The following is a 21,140-nucleotide window of genomic DNA, read 5'->3' as shown; positions in this document are numbered from 1 at the left end:
TTCATCTCATGCAGTGCTTTTGCTCCACACACTACGCAGCATTCGCTTGGCTCTCCGTACACTCGCCCTCCCCTCGTCATTTTGAAAAGGAATCGTGGATTTTGTCAAGTTGGAGTTATAGTTATTAAATGGGATGGGGAAAATATTACTATTATAATTAAAATAGAGTTATCAGTTGATGTCATACTGAGCCCTTTATTCCTGTATCCAAGTATTAGTTCTGACTTTGCTAGCCAATCAATTGCCTGCCTTCAAATTTATGGTGACAGGATGACTGAGTTGAAATAGCCTAACTCTTACCCTAACGTCAACATAATCTACTTCAGCTTTGGGCACCTCACAGTTTCACAGTTAGATATCAATTAGCCACGGGTTAAAATGTTATTTACTTTACGTTTCTTGAGTGAAAGTTTCATAAAACACCTCAAAAACCGATTACTGGGGCATCAAGATATGAACTTGAAATAAGTTGACTCATACAGCTATCCGTACACCTAATGCATGTTTGTGAATAGTGATTTAGTATCAATAGTAAAGAACACATATCTTATAGTTCATCATGGGTCGCCTCTTTTTCTTCCGCTGGCGTCTCATCTTCAGGGTCTTGTTGCTTGTCTTCGACAATAACACCCTCGGGCAACTTAGATTTTGCCCCTTCACCCAGTCTGATACTATCGACCCAATTTTCAACAGCATGGAGGGAGAAGCCGTCCTTCTCGGTTTGTGTGTAATGGCGCCACCAGCCTCGTCGGCCGTTAACAGCAATGAGCTCCGTGCCACTCTCTTCCAACAGGCCCAGTTGAGAGCGGAGCACCTTTGAGTAAGAGTTGATGCTAGGGACACTATAAAATGGAAGTCGATGAGCGGCCAATTTGTGGGATAGTTCTGAAACAGTGGCCAGGGCTTCTTTCGCATCGTCGGGAAGTTCGGAATCCGGGGATTGAGTCTCAGGGAGAAGAGCTAAGATGCATGTGCCAGACTTTGGAGTAAGACATGCAGACTCAAGATCTTCCGGGGTAGAAAGTTCGCTGACTTCGGGGGCCTTGACTGGCACTGCTACTGGTTTCTCCTCCTCGGTCACTTCAACGTTTGGCTTTGGCGATTCTGTCTGTTGACTGCTATCTTTTTCGGTCAACTTTGACGAGCCTTTTGCCTTTTTCTTTTTAAGGCTCGAAGGAGCTGGATCAGGGTTGGGTTGGGCTGCCTGACTTAGAAATTCAAGCATGGGCTTCTTCTTCATTTCGCCTTCGTATATTATTGGATCGGCCTCGCCGCCTGGAAGAAGTACCAAGGTTGGAAAGGAAGTGATGCCCAACTTTTCCACCGCCTCCGATTCTTTACTTCGAATCTGGCCGAGCTGGAGTCCTCCGAGAAAGTCTATGGCGAGTGAACGAAGGAGGGCACTGGTAGTGCCCTTTTCGGTAAATAGAATGGCCTTGGGCGACTCGTCTGCTGTTGTCCAGCTATCGAAATCCTTGTCTGTCAGCTTTTTAACGTGGTTGGGGATTTTATCAACGACAGCGTCCACGATAGCTTTCGCAGATCTCTGGCCCTGATAGTCCTCTACACGCGGCTTTCCGGGCTTCTTTCCAGGAACTACGATTTTCAAAGTCGGGAAGCCCTGTACACCCATCTGTCCGCAGAGAGGTTTGTTCTCGTCTTCATCGCAGTTGACTGCTGCTACTTTGGCCAAGCCCTCAAGGCTCTTTGCGGCCTTTTCGTAGGCGGGTTTCAGGTTTTGACAGTGACCGCACCATGGAGCGTAAAATCTGGACGATGATCAGCATCGAATGAATGCGCATGTGGAGTTGTGCGTGTCTCCTACTCTACGATCTGAAGCGATTCATTAGCTCTGTCTGCTCCATAACGTGAGATGTATATTTTTTTTTTCAACATACAGATGTGTGGTTTGACTTGGCAATGAGCGAGTCATAATTATTAGTCTCTACCTGAAGCACAGGAGAGCTCTTGGTATAGAGTCCAGCAGCAGAGGCGCCTCCCAAGAGAGAGGCGAGCAGCGCCAGATGCAGGTGTGCCGGCATTCTTAGAAGACAAAAACGCTAGCACGGTAAGTAAATCCCCAGGGTATCAAATAGAGGCGGTTATCATCGAGTTTTCGTTGTGATGGTGAAGAAAATATTAGATAGGCTGGCTCGCAAGTAACAGTAACCGTGGCCTTTGGGGAGAGCTTTGCAAGGTGTCCTGAAGCTCTTGGCGGGAAGCTGGCTGGACCTTCTTTCGCCGGCCGAAGAGGTTACCCCAGCCTAGCTCCACCATCCATCGAAGTCACCAGCTCCCTCCACGTCGACATGCCGGTTGAGTCGGCCCTGGCTCAGCTGAGGCTCTTTGCATGAATTGTTCTTGCTCGGCCTCTTCTCGTCATCCCTTCTACCACTGCAATCCCAATCGTGGGTGCGCTGTGCTGCCTCTCATGCGTCCCCGACGATCTCCAGCTACCCCGCTATGGCATCTCCTCAGCCAGGGGACATCGCATATCTGCCCCAGGAGCTTTTCCAGATGCTCGTCGGTTATCTCGAACCAGTAGATATTGTCCGATGTCGCCGTGTTAGCCAGACTTGGTACGAAGCGTTTGGGAACCCAAGTAGTCTCATCCCCATAGCAAAGGAAAGATTTCCCTTGGCCAAGGAAGTTCGCGAGCTCTACCAAACCGCTGCATCTGCCTGCGGTGAAGAATACTCGGAGAAAAGGCTGCATCAATGGCGAGCTGTATTCGACAAGGTCTCGGAGCGATACTATCGCCTGGCTCGCGGTCGGCCTCGCTCTATCCAGAAATTCAATTTACAAGGGAATAATAACCACGGCAAAGGTGGATATCGGACTTTTAGAGTGTCTCCCTGGGAAACCCATTCAAGTCACTTTGGCGATAATATTGACATGTTCTTCGACCAAGCTCTCTGGACATATGAAGAAGGATTGGCCGTGTTTCCAAACGAAGACGAGGATTGCCTAACTCTGTTGGACTTGGAAACCCAACACACATTCATGGTCCCATTCGTCACCGCCGAAAAGATTATTCGAAGATTACGTCTCCACGATAGACTGCTGGTTATTGAGTGGGCAGAAAACGAACCCTTCCATTGGCTGAACGAAAGAGACAGTGTGCATCGCCACTACGCTACCTCGTTTGATATTACTCAAGATGGCCGTGGTTGGGATATCACACTGCGTAATGAGTGGAAAATAATGTTTCTTGGACATCCTTTGGGAGAAAGAGATCGGTTCTTCTCTACACATAGTCGCAGTCATTATGCTATCTATGTATGGCAACCAAACCGCAGCCTCTATACAGCTGAGGAGGATGCGCCAATCGAATCTTTGTCAGTCTGGGACATTTCTCGGCGTTCTGAGTATAGAGCATCGCAAGATCCGACAGGGAGATTGAGAGATACATCAGCTGACTCTGGCCCGCCTATTGTCAATCGTTTGACTTTCCGAGAACTAGGGTTCCACTCTGTGAGACAGGGAGGACTTCCTGGGATCATACGGCTGGACATCCCCAACGGTTCGGATTCAATTTCCATCACCGAGGTAAAAAACCCGGGCTTATCTGATGAATACAACCCTCTTGAATACTCACCTAGAGTTTTTGTGACAACTATTCCTTTTATTGGGCAAGGGCCGTCGTGGCGGAGACGAGTCGATACGCTGTTTCCTCCATACCGCGGAAATTGCGCAATGGAAATTCCGCCGTGGACAAAAACAGCGCCATTTCCTTGTTACTGGGGTATTTGCGAGGCAACCGATAACAAAGCTGGTGTATCTTTTTGTCTTTCTTACCTGTTTCCCCAAAGCTATGTAGAGGGCACGGAAACCCATACACTCACGGTGACAATCCATACGCCTGGCGCAATCACAAGGCTAAGTCATGACTTGTCCAGACAACTTTCGGTCAAGGGAAAGATCTGTGGCAATGAGCGATTCGTTATTGGCGAAGATGGTGAGAATCAACTGACCGTGCTACGTTTTTGATATCACTACGTGATATACTGAAGTTCTACATTGGATAAGACTCATTGTAAAGGTGTATACTCGAAATAGCGTAGATTTTTGGTTACAATATTAGATAGACCTTCTACTTTTTCTGGTCATAATTAGTTATCATCATTCATTCCCATTGCTTATTCAACATTGAATTGATAACTTTGAAATTTTTTCTCAACTAGACACTCGAAATAAAGAACCAAAAACACTTTAATGACACCCAGCCATGCTTCCCAAGAGATTAAAACAACGGCATTTAATTATTTCATATCAGCTCTTCATTATTTTTTTCGTACTTGCAACCCACGCACGCTTTGACTTTACACGCTGGGCAACTCATGGTGTAAAGAGGCCTCCATATTCCACAGACGTCACATTCTTCTGCTCCAAGATGCTTCTCCCAGGGACCCAGATGGTGGCACTGGCGAAAGCCTTCTGGGTTACAAGTAACATTATCGTCCATGTGGTGCATTTGTAAGTCCATAAAGCATTGCTGCATCGATTCCAGATAAAGACCGGCTATTTCTGCCTGCATATTTTCCTGGTGATATCGGCCGCTGCACAGTTTATACTCGAGAAAGCGAGAGAGACGTTCGTACGGGCCCTGGCTCGTTGTTTGTTGATTGGAAACGACTGCTTCAATGTATTCGTTGTCAACCCAGCCATTGTCGCCCAGGAGCTCTTGGATTCCGCTTGCATACTGCCCACCAGGGTGGTCGTCCTCTGGTGGGTCACTCAAATCGATGAGAGGATATGAATCAAGGTGTGAGTCGTATTTTGAGTTTTGAAGAAGATCAGCATCTTCCTCTGTTGTTGTCGAGCCATTTACGTGGCATTCGTAAATTGGAATTTTTGAGAAGATCTCGGATTTGTCTTCATCAGTGTTCAAATTCTCTTCGTCTCGAATGATACGAGCTCTCATCGCCTCAGCACGTTTCTGGCGCCACTCTTTCTGAGACTTGCGCCAATGTTGTTCCTCCTCCTCCTCTTCTTCTTCTTGTTGTTGTTGCTGCTGCTGCTGGCTCTGTGTCGTATCCTCGGCTTCTCCTTCTTCATGCCAAGTTTGTTTGTATCTCGCCTCTTCCCAGGCGGCAAACTCCTGGTAGTCCGGGTCTTCAGGGTCCCAGGTTGCCCATGCATCGCTGTAATCATTGTAGATATCGTCCACCACTTTTTCCCACTCAAAACGTGGTTCTGTTTTGTCGTATTTCTCTTTTTTGACTGGGTCTCGCAGAACCTCGATCGCCTCCTGGATCTATATAGGCCACGATCGAATTAGTTAGAAGTTCGATATAAAACAAGTGCAACAAACCTGTTGAAAGTAGGCTAGCGACTTGTCTGTATTATCAGACTTATCAGGGTGGTATTTCAAAGCTAGCTTCTTGTAGGAAGTGCTAATATCTCTGGCCGAGGCATCTCTAGCGACGCCTAGTATCTTGTAATAGTCCACCATTCCGAGAGACTATGAGAATACTTGTTTTTCAGACCTTTAGAATCTTCAAACAGACCAAGATACAGCCTTCATGTGAGCTTGATTTTGAAAGAGGGAAAGCGAGGTGGATGGTGAGCATCAAGCTAGTGAAGGATGGAAAGAGAAAAGTAACGTGTGGCAAGGAAATTCGGGGCTTATTGTAAGAGAAACAAAATCTCAATTGCAGAATGGGCTGCATTAGCCCGGTCAAAAAGCAATGTTCCTCGCGGTGTGCTCTCTCATTGAGGCAAGCAGGGTTCGTTTGCTCAGCGCCCGGTTTCATTGTGTGCTATTTGCTGCTTTTAGCCGAGTCTTTTCATCTGATAAATGGCAAATAAAAATAAAATAAAAAACCAATCAAAGGTCCATTGTACCGTTAGCCGAGTTACTCCAGACTGGTTTGAAAGGATCCAAGGGAAAAAACAAATACGGAAAAAGTAAGTAGTAGCCAGGAGCAAGTAGTATGACAAAGGGAAAACTTTGATAGACTAATAATAATAAGGTACGAACTGGTTTTACATGTCTGATGATGGGTCTAGGTATTTATATGCACAAGTTTACATTCATTGACCCCCTCAGAGATTTCACGCAGGAAACTCTTACATGTCCTCACTGGCGGTGGCACCAGTAATAATTTCAACCAGTTCACCGGTAATGGTAGCTTGACGCTGTCGGTTGTACAGAATTTGGAATCTGCAATCAGTTAGAAAATCGGTCCAGCCTAATCGGCAGCTAAGGGATACGTACTTCTGGATCATGTCACCAGCGTTCTTGGAAGCGTTCTCCATAGCGTTGCGACGAGCCTAAAGTATGTTAATTCGGTTGTCATAGGAAGATGGCGAAGTCGGGTCCCTTACAGAAATTTCGCAAGCGTGGCCCTCAGCCAACGCCCAGAACAGACTGTTAGCCAGAGCGTACTGGCGCAGGTTAGCCAGAGCTTCCTCCTCAACTTCGAAGGCAGAGATGTTGGCTGTGTGAAAGGTCGACTGTTAGCGTATACATTGCCAGAGATCGGCAAAATGTAATGACTTACGGGATTCGGTGATAGCTTCCTCAGAGTATGCCTCGACAATGGATGCTTCGTAGCTTTGAGCGTTAACAAACTTGTTGTAGATGATCTTGACGCTAGCGTAGTCGGCAGGAAGAAGGGCAATCTGGTCGGCAATGGCTTGGGCATCGGCAAAGGTAGGAATGTCCTTGCAGACTTGAGAGAAGCTGAGGACGATTTTCTCGGCGTTGGAACGGCTCAGCTGAGCCTTGGCCTTCTCTCCGAGAATGACAATGTCGGCATTTTCGTTACCGACCAAGAGACGGCGGGTGGCCTTGCTCAGACTGGAGTGAATACCACCGCAAAGACCCTTGTCGGAACTGGCAACCACGAAAAGCGTCTTCTTGTCGTCCAGGGGCTTGGTCTCGGCGGATTCGAAAACGGTGTTAGAGGTTTCACCGTAGACACGAGATTCCTGCATAGCCTTCTGGGCGCGAGTCAAACGGGTGGAAGCGACGATCTTCATCGTGTTGGTGATCTTTTCGATGTTACGGATCGACTTGAGACGGCCCTCGATTTCACGAAGGGTGGCGAAACCGGCGGCATTGGAAGGAGCAGCGCTGAAAAAGAATGAGCATATTCACAAGCAAAACACTCTACGCTGTGTATGCATTTAATTGTGGCCAGGTCTTGCGGAGTGACACGTCCGGCCACAACAAGAACAAGAAGAGACTTACCGGATGGCAGCAGCACTGCCGGCCTTCAAGGCCGGGCGAGCAGCGCGAGAGAGCATGGTTGGAGAAGAGAGGTTGAAGGAGGGACGAAAGATCCACAGGGGAAGCTGCAATGGAGGTTCAATTGATGCCAAACTCCGGAGGGGAGATTATTCTCTTTGCAGCGACGTTCTACCCGGGCTGGGTCGGAGCCAGCATTCCTCAAGCGCGGTCACGTGACGCGGGAGAAAAACAGACACCTCAGGCATCAAGGCACCAAGACAGGAATCCCGGAGCGGCGCGCAGCGCCAGCTGAATTGCCTCTTTCTATTTGAAGGTCGACTTTCTCCAGACTCCATTCCAGTCCTCTTCTTCCCTCTCCCCCCCCCTGGTCGTCTCGTGCCCTCCCCACGAGCCACCTCCCCCGACCTGCACGCCATCCTTTCTCTCTCTCTTTCTCTCTCTCTCTCTTTCTCACCTTTTCTTTTATTTTCACCTCTCTTTGTTGCTCTTGGTTTATCCGATTCTGCCTGAAAAGCCCTTCTCGCGAAGATTGTTTTCTACCGTCGACTGCTCAACCAAGTGCGATTTGCGCTTCACCCGCGCCTCTTGCGGGTGTGTCGTATAAACCATCTTAGGATCAATCCTTTTCTTACTTCAGTCCGTCTGGCCTCGACAATGAGTTCGTCGGATGACGACACACCACTTGTGGCGGCCAGCCGTTCTTCCGGTGAGTGTCTCTCACATCAGCCTGGCCTCACCATTTTCATCATGGTGTTTAATGCCATCAAGCATGAGATGCCGTAGAACAATTATCCGCTAAACAACATGTCTGCAACAGGGCCTGGTCTCTCGGCACCAGTGATTTCGAAGCGTACCGATGCGACCATAGGTGGCTCGGGCAATGCCAATGGCTCCGCGGCCCCTGGTATTTCTATCCGGTATGGGCCGGTTGAGGATGAAGATTCTGAAATGGCAGACGCAGCGGATGGCGTTAATGGACGCGCCGCGAGCAAGAGAAAATCGCGACTGAGTGCTGGGAACAAGTCTTACATGGACCCCGAAAGCAGTGAGGATGACAAGCCTTTGGTATGCATCTCGTCACCTCGTGAGTGCATCCCCCGGTTATTGATAGTTCTAACTGCTATTATAGAGCAAGCGCCGCCGAACTGCGAATCGAAAAATTGTATCGGACTCGGAAGACGACGACGCTCCCCTAGCTCTAAAGGCAAACGGAGCCAAGTTACCATCGGCTTCGAAGACCGCTATAGGCGATGAATCCGACTCCGACCCTCCCATTAAGCGAAAGCTTTCCAAAGAAAAGTCGAAGATCGAACAGAAAGCCGCAAAAGAGGCCAAAGAAATCCGAAAATCTGAAGCCACCTCCAAGAAAACCGCCGTAAAAAAGGAAAAGGCTCCCAGCGCCAAGAAGAAACAAGCAAACGGTGTTAAAAGAGAATTGAGCGACGATGAAACTCTTCTGAAAAGTGTTCCCAAAAAGACAACCAGGCCTACGAAGTCCGAAAGCGCCACACCCGCTAAAAAGGGAAAAGACAAAGCAACTGCTGTCAAAGAGGAGACCGAGGAAGTGGAGGGGGCTGAGGAGGAAGAGGAATATCGATGGTGGGAAGACCCAACCAAAGGCGACGGTACAATCAAGTGGAAAACGCTGGAACACAACGGTGTGATTTTTCCACCTCCGTACGAACCGTTGCCTAAGAATGTCAAGATGAAATACGGCGGTGTTCCTGTAACGCTTGAACCCGAGGCAGAAGAAGTTGCAGGCTTCTTCGGTTCAATGTTAAATTCCACTCACAACGTGGAAAACCCAACTTTCCAAAATAATTTCTTTGAAGATTTCAGGGCCATTCTCAAGAAAACTGGCGGTGCCAAGGATTCCCAAGGCAAGCCGGTACAGATCAAAGAATTTGCCAAATGTGACTTCAAGCCAATTTTCGAATATTACGAGATGAAGCGCATTGAGAAGAGAAATCTTTCGTCCGCCGAGAAGAAAAAGCTCAAGGCTGAAAAAGATGAGATTGAGGCTCCCTTCATGTACTGCGTGTGGGATGGACGCAAGCAGAAAGTCGGCAACTTTCGAGTTGAACCTCCGGGGCTTTTCCGCGGTCGTGGTGAGCACCCGAAGACCGGAAAGGTCAAAACTCGCGTTCAGCCCGAGCAGATCACGCTCAACATTGGTAAATCAGCCAAGGTCCCCCCACCGCCTGAAGGCCATAAATGGAAAGAGGTGAAGCACGACCAAGAGGGCACCTGGTTGGCCATGTGGCAAGAAAATATCAATGGAAATTACAAGTATGTGATGCTTGCCGCAAATTCGGATGTCAAAGGTCAGAGTGACCACAAGAAGTTTGAAAAGGCGCGTGAGCTGAAGAAGCACATCGACCACATTCGCAAGGACTACACCAAAGGGCTCAAAGCCGAACTTATGGCTGATCGTCAACGTGCGACTGCAGTCTATCTCATTGATAAATTTGCTCTTCGTGCTGGAAATGAGAAGGGCGAGGATGAGGCTGATACCGTCGGTTGCTGCTCTCTCAAGTTCGAAAACGTCAGTCTTCGACCTCCAAATACCGTTATCTTTGATTTCTTGGGTAAGGATAGCATCCGCTTCTACGACGAAGTAGAAGTCGATCTGCAGGTCTTCAAAAATTTGAAGATTTTCAAGAAAGCACCTAAGAAGGATGGTGATGAGATCTTTGACCGATTGACCGTATGTATTCTCATCGTTTTTTTCTTCGTCTCGATTTGTTGTACACCTACTGATTTCTCTTAGACCTCGGCACTCAACAAGCATCTATCGAACTATATGACTGGTTTGACAGCCAAGGTCTTCCGTACCTACAATGCTTCCTACACGTTCGCTACTCTTCTTCGTGAAATGAACGCAGAAGGATCTGTGGCCGAAAAAGTTAAACAATACAATGATGCCAATCGCAAGGTTGCTATTCTCTGCAACCACAAACGGACAGTTACCGCTGGCCATGCGAATCAGATGGAAAAATTGGGTGATAGGGTATGTCAATTTAACAACTTCAAAGGCTATAGTCGCACTTTCGTATCTAACGACGTCTTTAGATCAAAGGCCTTCGCTATCAAAAGTGGCGAATCAAGATGATGATGTTGGATTTGGACACCAGCGTCAAGAAAAAGAAGGGCCCCAAGTATTTCGAGCGGGACGAGGACTTGGACCAAGATTGGGTTCGAGAACACCAGGCATTCCTTATTGAGGAACAGAAACAGAAGATTACCAAGAAATTCGAAAAAGACAACGAAAAGCTTATCGCCGAAGGAGAGAAGGAAATGAAGCCAAAAGAACTTGAGGAACGACTATTGACCCTTAAGGACATGGAAAAGAAATTCCAGAAGGAGAACAAAACCGGGAAAGTGGAAGCTGATGGCAGAGGCCAGACAATCGAGAAATTGGAGAACAATATCACCAAGCTCGAGCAACGGATTGAAAATATGTCGCTTCAGGCCGAAGACAAGGAGAACAACAAGGAAGTTGCTCTTGGGACTTCAAAAATCGTAAGCAAATGGAACTGCACTTTGATATCATTTTACTAACAAATAATGTAGAATTATATTGATCCTCGACTTACTGTTGTTTTCACGAAGAAGTTTGACGTCCCAATTGAGAAGTTCTTTTCTAAGACTCTTCGTGAAAAATTCGACTGGGCAATCAAGTCCGTTGAAGAAGACTGGGAGTTCTAGACCATTGCTGTGCCGTCTTCCACCTATAAACATGCGCTGAGCATTTCTGCGATGGCGTTGATCTGATAAACTTTGGTTTATGCTTCCCCCCCCCCTCTTTACCTTTTTACCTGCCGCCATTTTTACCTGTGTTGTAACCTATTTGTTTTTTTTTTTTTTTTTCCCTTATCTTTTTCCTGCCCTGTTTTACATTTTAAAAAAGACCAGAGAACGTCGCCCGCAACTGTATTCTTACGTTTCCCCAATCCATCCAAAAAAAGAAAAGAAAAAAAAACGATGTTCAAAAAGATGTTCTTAGTTGACCAGTTACCATCTCAATTTGCTTGGCTTGTTGAGAAGCTTGGTGCTTGGTTCAAGCACAAGTTATCGCAATTTTTGCTCTATAGCTAAATCCAATATATTGTAAGTAGGAATGGTTTAGAGAAAAAAAATTTATCAAACAATATTGCAACGGCCAACTTTTTCCAGATATCATTTCATACAGTATTCAAACTTAGTAAGCTATCTTGTAGATTTACCAGTTAGGGCGAGACGCGACTACACTGCAACTATATTTTTTATGACGGAATAGAAAGTTGGGACCAAAAAAGTTTATACATCAATGTTATTGGATACAGACAAAGATTGTGATATTCAAACCATCAAAGTTTTAATATTGTCCCGGGCAGTTAATAATTATACAATAAAGGCCAAGAAAATCACAAAAAATTGGAAAGATGAGATATATGAATATGAATATGGAAAATGAGAAAGAGGGGGGAAAAAGCCCGGCTCAAATGCTCAGCGAAGAAAGGTATATATGGAAAAAAGTTCCGTCCTGATGCAAAGGTGTCAATGATAGAAATAAAGAAGGCTGATATATGGCAGAAATGATTAATTTATTATCGAGGCAAAGGGAAAACGTTGATGCGTGGTTGTGAGAGTGCTTCGTTTGGGTGGTGATTTCTTTTCTTTCTCTCCCTATCCTTCTTCATTCCTTCTGTTGCTTGCTGTCTTGGGGGGGGGGGGGGGGGGGGGGGGGGTGGCCCTTTTTATGGCCACCAACCCATCCGCTCATAACTCGCAATCATATTTCGGAGTGAGTCAACGGTAAAGTTTGGCCATTCTGGCTTGAAACCAGTGGTTGTTTCAAACAGGCTACCATCAATGTACAGATCCTGGTCCTTGATTAAGTCTTTCTCTAGGAACGGGCTGATGGGACCAGCCCGGGTAATTTTCTTTTCTTCCAGTAGTTCAGCCCAAACTTGTAAACTCTCCTCGTTCAGTTCCTCGATAACATCGTCAAGGCTAAGCTTGGCCAGCTGAGATACCAAGGTTCCCAAGAAAGAAACCTTTATGTCGAAGATTTCTGAGAGAGCCTGGCCGATTTGTGCCTGAGATGTGTCGTTGTGATCAACTACGTTGAACACGTTGGGAACGGTGGAGTCATTGCCCTTGCTTGCCCGCCATTCCGCGGCAGTCCACAGAGCGCGTGCGGCATCTTTGACGTATACTGTGTTGACCTTTAGATCTTTCGAGTAGAGCATTTCCAGTTCCCGCTCGAGAAACTTGTGCGTTCTTGCGAGACAGAGACCAATAGAAAAATAGCGCCGGTCATATTCACCATACACATGCGGAAATCGTAGACCAACCCAGTTGAGCTCAGGGATCTTTGCAAGGTCTTCGTCAACTTTCAGGTTCCATTTAGCGAGATTGTGCCAGGGGGCTGTCTTGTCATCTTCCTTGTTAGGTTTGGAACCACTCTTGTACACCATTGCGGTTGCCGATTCGACAAAAACAGGAATGCTTCGTTTGACTATTTCCTTGGCTAGCGCCAGCGACATGTCGTGGTTTCGGAATTGGTAAACCTCTTCGGGTTGCGAGTGGCGAGGGTCGCCAGCACAGTTGATCACATAGTCGAATTGTTTGCCATTTGCTCGGTCAAAAATGCGAGGAAATGCCTCTAGAGAGATCTTCGTTAGACTTGGTAGGGCTGCCACACTTGGAGGGACAACATACGTTCCTGGCCAGCATCGGCCTGTACAAAGTGCTCTTTAGAGCATGCTTTCTCGAATTCGGGGGCCAACCATGCCAATTGTGGCAGCACCTTGTCGACAATACGCAGCTCCGAGGCTAAGTTGTTTTCGTGAATATATAGAGCAGTATGTCTGCCAATGAAGCCTATATTCCGGTAGAGGAAATCATTCATTAGCATTCCCTGGTTCTTTTACCCCGCCAGAATATTTCCCAACATACCTAAGCCCCCGATGATCAACACTGCCGGCTTTTCCGAGCCCATTGTAGCGAGAGCTTGCCAAAGTAAACCGGGAAATCTAATCGGGCTGGGAATGCCAATACCCCTCTCGTTCCTCCAAAGCTCCTGGTAGCCGGATACCGCAATCGATCTCACAAAACTCTCAAGAAGAGCGAAGACTTCACCATATACTGGATGGCGGTGAGGAAGACCAGCGGGAGCTGATTTTTGACGAGATCGAGTTTTGATTTTCGAGAGAATCTATTGGCACCTCGAGGTCATTGAAGGAAGGGCGTACGCGCTGAGCGAGAAATACGACGACTGCAATTAGGCCAGCCAGGTCTGGGCATTGACCAAGTCGGCAAGGATGAGCGCGATCGCACAGTAAAAATCGGTATGAAATACAAGACTCACAGCGGTCCGAAAGTCTTCTTCGGACTTCTTGTTTATTGACAGAAGGGGTTGCAGGTGGGCACAGTGGAGAAACAATCGGCTAAGGGGCGGCGATGAGCGATTAATGCGACTCTCGTTGAGGTTGCTCTGCTTACACATAGTAATTATCGTATTGTCGTTGGGGATGTGAGCCTGTATCTTTGTAACGGCGATACAGAGGTCAGTGCAGCTGCCGCATTTTATTGGTGCTTAATGTCACGTGCCTGTTAGTATCTGTATTACGAAGGTATCATTACATATCGGTCGAAAATCACTTCTATTATATGTATTTTTGAGCTATTGGCGGTGTAATTTTGAGTTTCACGATTGAAACTATGTATTATCCACGTTATATGTCCCACAAACACCAGGATGACCTTTGATTTGTAATTCCATAGTTTAGATTTTGACTTGTACTGTACGGTTCGATCTAGAGGCATGCTATTAGTCTTTACTAATGTTCAGACTTGTAAATATTGAGCTCCGAATAAAGCTTCTTCTTTCATTTTATCTGCATGTATATCTAGTATGGTATTACTATATACCTAGTATATTGTTAGTAATACGTATTATTCATCTGGCCCAGAGTATCCTATCTATTGAAATTTGAAGATGGGGAGGGTATCTGGATTATAACTTGACATCTGAAAATGGCCTGTATCGTCTGTATTTATAAAGTCTACTTACTTCCATATGTATTTATATAGCAACATCAATTGATATGGTTGAGGTGAATGAAAATTATAAATAATGAGTCAAGTTAGCGATGAAAATCTAGCTAGCAAATAGATGTGTCTATCGAGTCTCTTAGCACGCGTCAAGTTAGGGCTTGAACTTTCCATAGCAATAAGACCTTGCAAGGATCAAGCTACTTATTCTGCTACAGCAAGCACGAAGACACGAACCGCTAATCCAGCCCTAAAAAAAAATTGAACACAATATGCAAGTATCAGTTGATGTAGAATGTTAAGTTGCACGACTGTGGAATTTCACCGGTGGAGGTGGAAATTTTCCGCCGACCCATCTTCAAGTCGGCAGTTCTGTCAATCAGTATATCCCGGTTCCTGTTAAAGGGTGAATATTCAATGTTGACTTCCACAATAAAAATAATGTGAGAGCAAGCACTCTGCTGTTTTCTACCAGTGTGATGCCTAGGGATTTCCCAGCTTCTACTCTATGATGAGCTCCATCGCAACGAGCCAAATGGCCGCAGTGCTTCAGGATGTAAGCCATTTCGTGGTTTTCAGATCTATACATGTATATGTATAGCTACTAATATATACCACAGCAAGGTCCGAACTTCACTTTTCGTATCCAAGAAGTGGAGATTCCGACCCTCAAACCTCGAGAAGTGCTCGTCAAGCTTGAAGCGACGGGTTTCTGTGGCACAGACTTATCACTCGCCTATGGCTACCTAGGCTCCTGCAACTCCATTCTGGGCCATGAGGGAATTGGTCGAATTGTAGCAACTGGCTCAGACTGTGCGAGCAAGGCGGCAGTTGAGGGACAACGGGTTGGTATCGGCTGGATTCGCGATGCGTGCGGGTCGTGCCGAGTCTGTATAAGCGCTGCAGGAGGCGAGACACGATGCATCACGCAAGTTTTCAGTGGTCGAGATATTCCCGGAACTCTTGCCAGCTTTGCTGTGGTGCCTGAGAGGTACATCACGCCCTTACCTGACGACGTTCCCAGCGAGCTGCTGGCGCCAGTTATGTGTGCAGGGGTCACAGCATACAAGGCACTCAAAGTCGCCAACTCAACACCGGGGTCATGGATAGCTCTCTCGGGGGCAGCAGGAGGGGTGGGACTCCTGGGCTTGCAATATGCGAAGGCGATGGGGTATCGTACTATTGCCATCGACGGCGGTGAGAGACGGGGCGGGATTTGTCTAGATGCTGGTGCAGAAATTTATCTTGACTACGAAAAGGAGAAAGACCTAAGGAGTGCTATTTTACGTGAGACAGGTGGAACTCTCTGTTCAGCTGTCATTGTCTGCGCCGGAGCTGCATCGGCGTACGAGTCGGCACTTCACTGCCTGGATTATTTTGGGACATTGGTAGCAGTTGGGATCCCTCCACCGACCTCCAAGGTGTCCTTTCACCCTTTGACTCTGATAGACTATGGGGTTAAGGTAATTGGCAGTATCACAGGAGATCGAGTGGATATCCTCGAGGCAGCCGAGTTTGTTCGCAGGGGATTGGTGAAACCGAAGGTCATTGGCATCGGCTTGAATGAACTGAGTCAGTATTCTAGGCGAGTAAATGAGCTTGATGGCAAGCTTGTGGTGCGGCTTGAAAATTGAAGCTTTTCTTTTGATGATCATACTTGTAGGAAGGACTTATAATATAGTATTCTGCACGCCTCTTGCAATTTAAACAATCAGGGGAAACATATTAGTATCAGTGATGACTGTGTATATCCCCTTCTAATAGGACTTTAAAATTACCATCGAATAATGAAATGGGGGTCTGGGGATGGATTAGGGTAGGCCAAGGCAATCTTCTACTACCATCTGACGTAGCTAAGTATGTACCTCGGTCCAAGGATAAAAACTATAGCCACTAATGGGACCGTGAAAAAAGAAAAGTGATAACCTTCGACCCGTCGATTTGCCGCTAAACCCATAGAGCTATCTGTCCCATGGGGAAGCAGTTATCTCCACTGTTGCAGGGAAATTCCCACCCCCGCCCCATAATAGGAAATTCCCACATCCGGTAATTCGAAGCCACTAATATCTAACATGAATAAAATAGTCGAAAGCAAGAAATAAATACTCAGACATCGTTCAATTTATTTTGCATTATCCTTCACCTCACAATTGAACTTGAAAGAATTTCCACTGTTTTCCAGAACTATGTCATTCGAGCAGCCTCTCCCTCTACAGTTCAAGGGCTCAAGACCTCATGGATCCACTCCATTAGCTTTGCCGCCCAAAGTCACCATCGAAGATTTTAATTCATTTATCCAAAGCATAACTGAATTTCTTGGTGCTGATAATGTCGAGGTCATCTCCACCAAGGAGCAAATCGACGACGGAACGTACATGAAGCCAACATACACACATGATCCACATCATGTAATGGAACAGGATTATTTTCTTGCCTCCGCCATTGCAGCACCTCGCAATGTGGCAGACGTACAGTATGTATAGCTATATAATGCAGCTCATTTTATCTTAGGTGACATTGACTAATGATAACTAGGGCCATCGTGAAACTAGCAAACGACCTATCATTCCCCCTCTGGCCTATCTCAATCGGGAGAAATTCCGGATACGGTGGTGCTGCACCGCGTGTTCGCGGCAGCCTGGTTCTTAACATGGGCAAAAACATGAACAAGATTCTCGAAGTCAACGTTGAAGGCGCATATTGCCTCGTTGAGCCTGGTGAGGAAGCATGATTCTTCCCTTTGTCTGGCGTGAACATTGAATATTGTGTAGCTAATATAAAGCTGCAAAGGTGTCACATACAAGGACATGTATGACTACCTAGTCGAGCACAATCTCCAGGATAAACTTTGGCTTGATGTTCCCGATCTAGGTGGCGGGTCCATCCTCGGCAACACTCTGGAGCGTGGAGTGGGCTATACGCCTTATGGAGGTATGCAAAGTGTCCATTGAATCATTGAAGCTGTGCCGTTAGCTGACACTCTTTAGACCACTGGATGATGCACTCCGGAATGGAAGTAATCCTACCCACCGGCGAGCTCCTTCGGACTGGCATGGGTGCCCTTCCAGACCCCAGACGTCCTGAGACAATGGGACTCAAGCCAGAGGACCAACCATGGAACAAAACAGCCCAACTTTTCCCCTATGGCTTCGGCCCATATATTGATGGCATCTTCACGCAGTCAAACCTAGGAATCGTGACCAAGCTAGGCATGTGGCTAATGCCCAATCCCGGTGGATATCAGTCTTATCTAGTTACAATCCCCCGAGAGGAAGACTTAAAACAGGCGGTTGATATCATTCGTCCACTTCGCCTCACTATGGCACTTCAAAACGTGCCTACAATCCGTCACATTCTTTTAGACGCTGCAGTTATGGCTCCCAAAACAGCGTATTCGTCTAAAACAGAGCCACTTTCAGGGGAGGAGCTGGATGAAATTGCGAAGAAGCTTAACCTTGGACGATGGAATTTCTACGGTGCACTTTACGTGAGCAACACCCCTTCCCCTTTCCTTCTCCAAATCAAGTTTTAAACTAACCCTTCGGAAGGGACCCGAACCGGTTCGTAACGCTCTCTGTGGCGTAATCAAGGATGCATTCTCAGCGATTCCGGGAGCCAGGTTCTTCTTCCCAGAAGATACTCCTAAGGACTCGGTCCTTCGTATCCGCCACAAAACCATGCAAGGTATTCCGACCTATGATGAATTGAAGTGGATCGATTGGCTACCTAACGGTGCTCATCTCTTCTTCTCTCCAATTGCCAAGGTTGCCGGTGAGGATGCAATGCTGCAATATGCAGTCACTAAAAAGAGATGCAACGAAGCTGGGTTGGACTTTATTGGCACATTCACCATAGGCATGAGAGAGATGCGTAAGTTTGCCTCTTCCGGTATCAAATTGGCAAAATACTGAATTGAAACTGCCACATAGACCATATTGTATGCATCGTCTTCAACAAGAAGGATCCCGAGCAGAAAAAGAAGGCACATTGGCTAATCAAGACGCTCATTGACGACTGCGCAGCTAACGGATGGGGAGAGTACCGCACACACTTGGCCGTCATGGACCAGATAATGGGCACCTACAACTGGAATAAGAGCATTTTCTTGAAGTTTAATGAGGTTATCAAAAATGCAGTGGATCCTAACGGCATCATCGCTCCAGGAAAGTCCGGGATCTGGCCGCGGCAGTACAACAAAGATGAATGGGTACTACGGTAGAGGTGGAACCCGACATCTGGAGAAAGCCTGTGTTTAAAGGAGCGTGAACGTATCAATTGATTGTTTGGCGTAACTAGTATTCGTGACTTTGTATATGCAAATTCTTTATGGTCTATTTTGGAAATATGATTCTATCCTTTAACATTTAAAATCTTCAACATCGTCTCGTAGACTGCTTTCACAATATATCAGTTTAATCATAAGGCACTTGATCGAAACATTACTAAAGAAGAAACAGCGAAATATACTAGAAACACACTTTGAAACAATGATTCCTAAGGGGGGTGGTGATAGATCTCCGGGAGGGGGTGCGTATATCCCGTGGGGAACATTTGAAATCCACTTGTCCGGCTGTTGGGGTCGGCATTTGAAATATGATGAAGTGCCGACTACCAGTTTTACACGATTGTTTATATGGTTTGGCTCTAGTCTGCTGTAGATTTTAACAGGACTATGCGATAGCATTATTATTTCTATCTTTGACATGTTTTCCAACATTATTAACTCCGAACGACGGGATGGGGGGTCAGCAGCAGCCAGGGCTATAGATCCCAGAACCAAGAAAGAACTTTGGGATGTGCCGGTTGCCAATGAGAAGGATCTCAACGACGCTGTGTTTGCGGCAAGAGAGGCGTTCAAATCCTGGAAGCTCACGTCCGCCGACGATAGACAAAAGTGTTTATTCAGGGTAGCCGATGAACTAGAGGCTCGCAGAGGAGAAATGTGCCCCGTCCTCGCAAAAGAGACTGGCAAATCTGTACGGATAGGGCCTCGACGATCTGACATTGATTCAAGTTTAACTAGTAGACTAACGCATTAGTTCATATAGGATCTGCTCGCTAATATGGAAATCGATGACACACTAAAGTTTATAAGGTTCAATGGTAAGGGTCGACCTGATTCCATAATGCTGTGCAATTATGAAAATAATAACCCTTGACCATAGCATCACAATATCTACCGGATGAGGTCACCTATGAAGATGATGAGCTCAAGATTGTATCTACTCATCCACCACTGGGTGTTGTGGGAGCAATATCCCCTTGGAATTTTCCGCTAGTCCTCGCAGTCGCGAAGATCGCTGCGGCTCTCGTGATGGGCAACAGTATCGTTGTCAAGCCCTCACCTTTGACACCATACGCCACGTTGAAATTTGCAGAACTGGCGATACCAATTCTTCCCTCCGGTGTGCTACAGGTGCTTAATGGGGATAACGACCTCGGCAGACTCATGACATTGCACCCCGGTATAGACAAGATCAGCTTCACAGGATCCACGGCAACAGGCAAGAAGGTGGCCGAGAGCGCGTCAAGATCCCTCAAACGGGTGACACTAGAGCTAGGAGGGAATGACGCTAGTATTGTCTGCCCGGACGTCGACGTCGAGAGCGTTACTCGAAAGGTCGCTGCTGGCGCTTTCTTCCACTCTGGTCAAATGTGTGTGGCATCAAAAAGGGTCTATGTTCATCGAGACATCTTTGCAAAATTCCGAGAAATTTTCGTAGACGCTGTCAAAGACACAGTTATTGACGCCTCCGGCCAGCAGCCAACATTATTCAGCCCTATGCAAAACGAGATGCAATACAGGATCGTCAAAGGCTTGATTGACGATAGCAAAGAAAAAGGCTATAACGTGATATGCGGCGGTGATACGACCGAAGAACAGCCTGGCCTCTTTATACGGCCGACAGTCGTGGATCGGCCACCTGACGATTCTAAAATCGTGACAATGGAACAATTCGGACCCATCATTCCTCTTTGCGAATGGTCCTCGGAGGACGAACTCGTCACCCGAGTGAATGATACAGACAGTGGTTTAGGGTCATGCGTATGGTCGGGAGATGGTGGCACTGCTGAACGGATTGCGCGCAAACTGGAAGTGGGCACTGTCTGGATCAACAGCTTTGGAATTCCCCATCCTCATGGATACTTTTCAGGTTGGAAACAGAGCGGGCTTGGAGGCGAATGGGGGAGGCAAGGGTTGCTTTCATACTGCCATACCCAAACGTTGCAGATTTACAAGCAAACGTAGACACAAATACTGCTTATAGCTTTCAATCGATATAAGTACTAGTGGAGTATAGACCCCAATTAACGTATCACAATCTATAGATTATATTGTGAGGCCCCCGAACAATCGTATTAGTAGGTCTAGCTGCTAGAGTCAACCAGTCAGTCCATTCTCCTCTCCAAGTTCTTCGTCGTCATTGCCATCGTAAAATTGACTACTGGCTAGCTATTCCACTCCACAGAAAAGGCATATATGAGTAGCACGCAAAAGCCTCTTAATTCTGCTTATAATGGAGACCAGTGTTCGATTTTCCAGATTGACTTAGGCAGGTGGACTTTCTAGAAATCCTATCAAGAAACCGGACATAAGGGGGAAGGCTCCGACCTGATTCTTACCTGGTGTCGTCGAGGACTCGAGGTTCACAGCTCTTCCATATTAATATTGTGGATCCCGGCCTTATATGAATTTGTGCTGATCTGGCTAATAAGCATCAAATAACCCCACATCGATCCTTGTTTGATTTTATTCGTTCACTGACACAAATCTGTATTGTCTCGAAAAAGGTAATAGTAACCGCAAGAGGGAATTCACGTCCTCGTTTTACAATTAAGATGCCATGAAATAGTAGTACTAGTGAGATATAAACACCAATCGATGTACATATCATAATCT

At 46.6% G+C, this 21,140-nt stretch overlaps 8 protein-coding genes across 8 annotated transcripts; 5 read left to right on the top strand and 3 right to left on the bottom strand.

The window, feature by feature from the left end:
* Positions 1-547: 547 nt before the first annotated feature.
* Positions 548-2,042, bottom strand: TRUGW13939_00417 (uncharacterized protein; the record flags this gene model as incomplete). Its single annotated transcript, XM_035483625.1, has 3 exons — positions 548-1,769; positions 1,826-1,833; positions 1,899-2,042. The coding sequence occupies 3 exons, from the start codon at positions 2,040-2,042 to the stop codon at positions 548-550; spliced, it is 1,374 nt and encodes a 457-aa protein (XP_035339518.1).
* Positions 2,043-2,463: 421 nt separating this feature from the next.
* On the top strand, positions 2,464-3,990 carry TRUGW13939_00416 (uncharacterized protein; the record flags this gene model as incomplete). Its single annotated transcript, XM_035483624.1, has 1 exon — positions 2,464-3,990. One exon carries the CDS (start codon positions 2,464-2,466, stop codon positions 3,988-3,990), a length of 1,527 nt encoding a protein of 508 aa, XP_035339517.1.
* A 277-nt stretch (positions 3,991-4,267) lies between these two features.
* On the bottom strand, positions 4,268-7,254 carry TRUGW13939_00415 (uncharacterized protein; the record flags this gene model as incomplete). Its single annotated transcript, XM_035483623.1, has 8 exons — positions 4,268-5,257; positions 5,315-5,464; positions 5,511-5,577; positions 6,077-6,166; positions 6,221-6,276; positions 6,331-6,443; positions 6,507-7,081; positions 7,199-7,254. The coding sequence occupies 8 exons, from the start codon at positions 7,252-7,254 to the stop codon at positions 4,268-4,270; spliced, it is 2,097 nt and encodes a 698-aa protein (XP_035339516.1).
* A 598-nt stretch (positions 7,255-7,852) lies between these two features.
* Positions 7,853-10,906, top strand: TRUGW13939_00414 (uncharacterized protein; the record flags this gene model as incomplete). The annotated part of the gene is made up of 6 exons (XM_035483622.1): positions 7,853-7,904; positions 8,016-8,263; positions 8,328-9,905; positions 9,969-10,208; positions 10,271-10,720; positions 10,772-10,906. The coding sequence occupies 6 exons, from the start codon at positions 7,853-7,855 to the stop codon at positions 10,904-10,906; spliced, it is 2,703 nt and encodes a 900-aa protein (XP_035339515.1).
* A 1,031-nt stretch (positions 10,907-11,937) lies between these two features.
* TRUGW13939_00413 (uncharacterized protein) lies at positions 11,938-13,184 on the bottom strand (the record flags this gene model as incomplete). Its single annotated transcript, XM_035483621.1, has 3 exons — positions 11,938-12,848; positions 12,905-13,066; positions 13,142-13,184. The coding sequence occupies 3 exons, from the start codon at positions 13,182-13,184 to the stop codon at positions 11,938-11,940; spliced, it is 1,116 nt and encodes a 371-aa protein (XP_035339514.1).
* A 1,590-nt stretch (positions 13,185-14,774) lies between these two features.
* Positions 14,775-15,873, top strand: TRUGW13939_00412 (uncharacterized protein; the record flags this gene model as incomplete). Its single annotated transcript, XM_035483620.1, has 2 exons — positions 14,775-14,795; positions 14,860-15,873. 2 exons carry the CDS (start codon positions 14,775-14,777, stop codon positions 15,871-15,873), a joined length of 1,035 nt encoding a protein of 344 aa, XP_035339513.1.
* A 552-nt stretch (positions 15,874-16,425) lies between these two features.
* TRUGW13939_00411 (uncharacterized protein) lies at positions 16,426-18,458 on the top strand (the record flags this gene model as incomplete). The annotated part of the gene is made up of 6 exons (XM_035483619.1): positions 16,426-16,712; positions 16,775-16,956; positions 17,030-17,170; positions 17,227-17,726; positions 17,788-18,109; positions 18,169-18,458. The coding sequence occupies 6 exons, from the start codon at positions 16,426-16,428 to the stop codon at positions 18,456-18,458; spliced, it is 1,722 nt and encodes a 573-aa protein (XP_035339512.1).
* Positions 18,459-18,942: 484 nt separating this feature from the next.
* TRUGW13939_00410 (uncharacterized protein) lies at positions 18,943-20,489 on the top strand (the record flags this gene model as incomplete). Its single annotated transcript, XM_035483618.1, has 3 exons — positions 18,943-19,215; positions 19,288-19,342; positions 19,405-20,489. The coding sequence occupies 3 exons, from the start codon at positions 18,943-18,945 to the stop codon at positions 20,487-20,489; spliced, it is 1,413 nt and encodes a 470-aa protein (XP_035339511.1).
* Positions 20,490-21,140: the final 651 nt, after the last annotated feature.

Source organism: Talaromyces rugulosus, chromosome I (assembly GCF_013368755.1).
Source record: "Talaromyces rugulosus chromosome I, complete sequence".
In the NCBI taxonomy this organism is placed as follows: domain Eukaryota; kingdom Fungi; phylum Ascomycota; class Eurotiomycetes; order Eurotiales; family Trichocomaceae; genus Talaromyces; species Talaromyces rugulosus.
The sequence above is the reverse complement of the archived record's forward strand: the minus strand, read 5'-3'. Positions and strand labels throughout refer to the sequence as shown.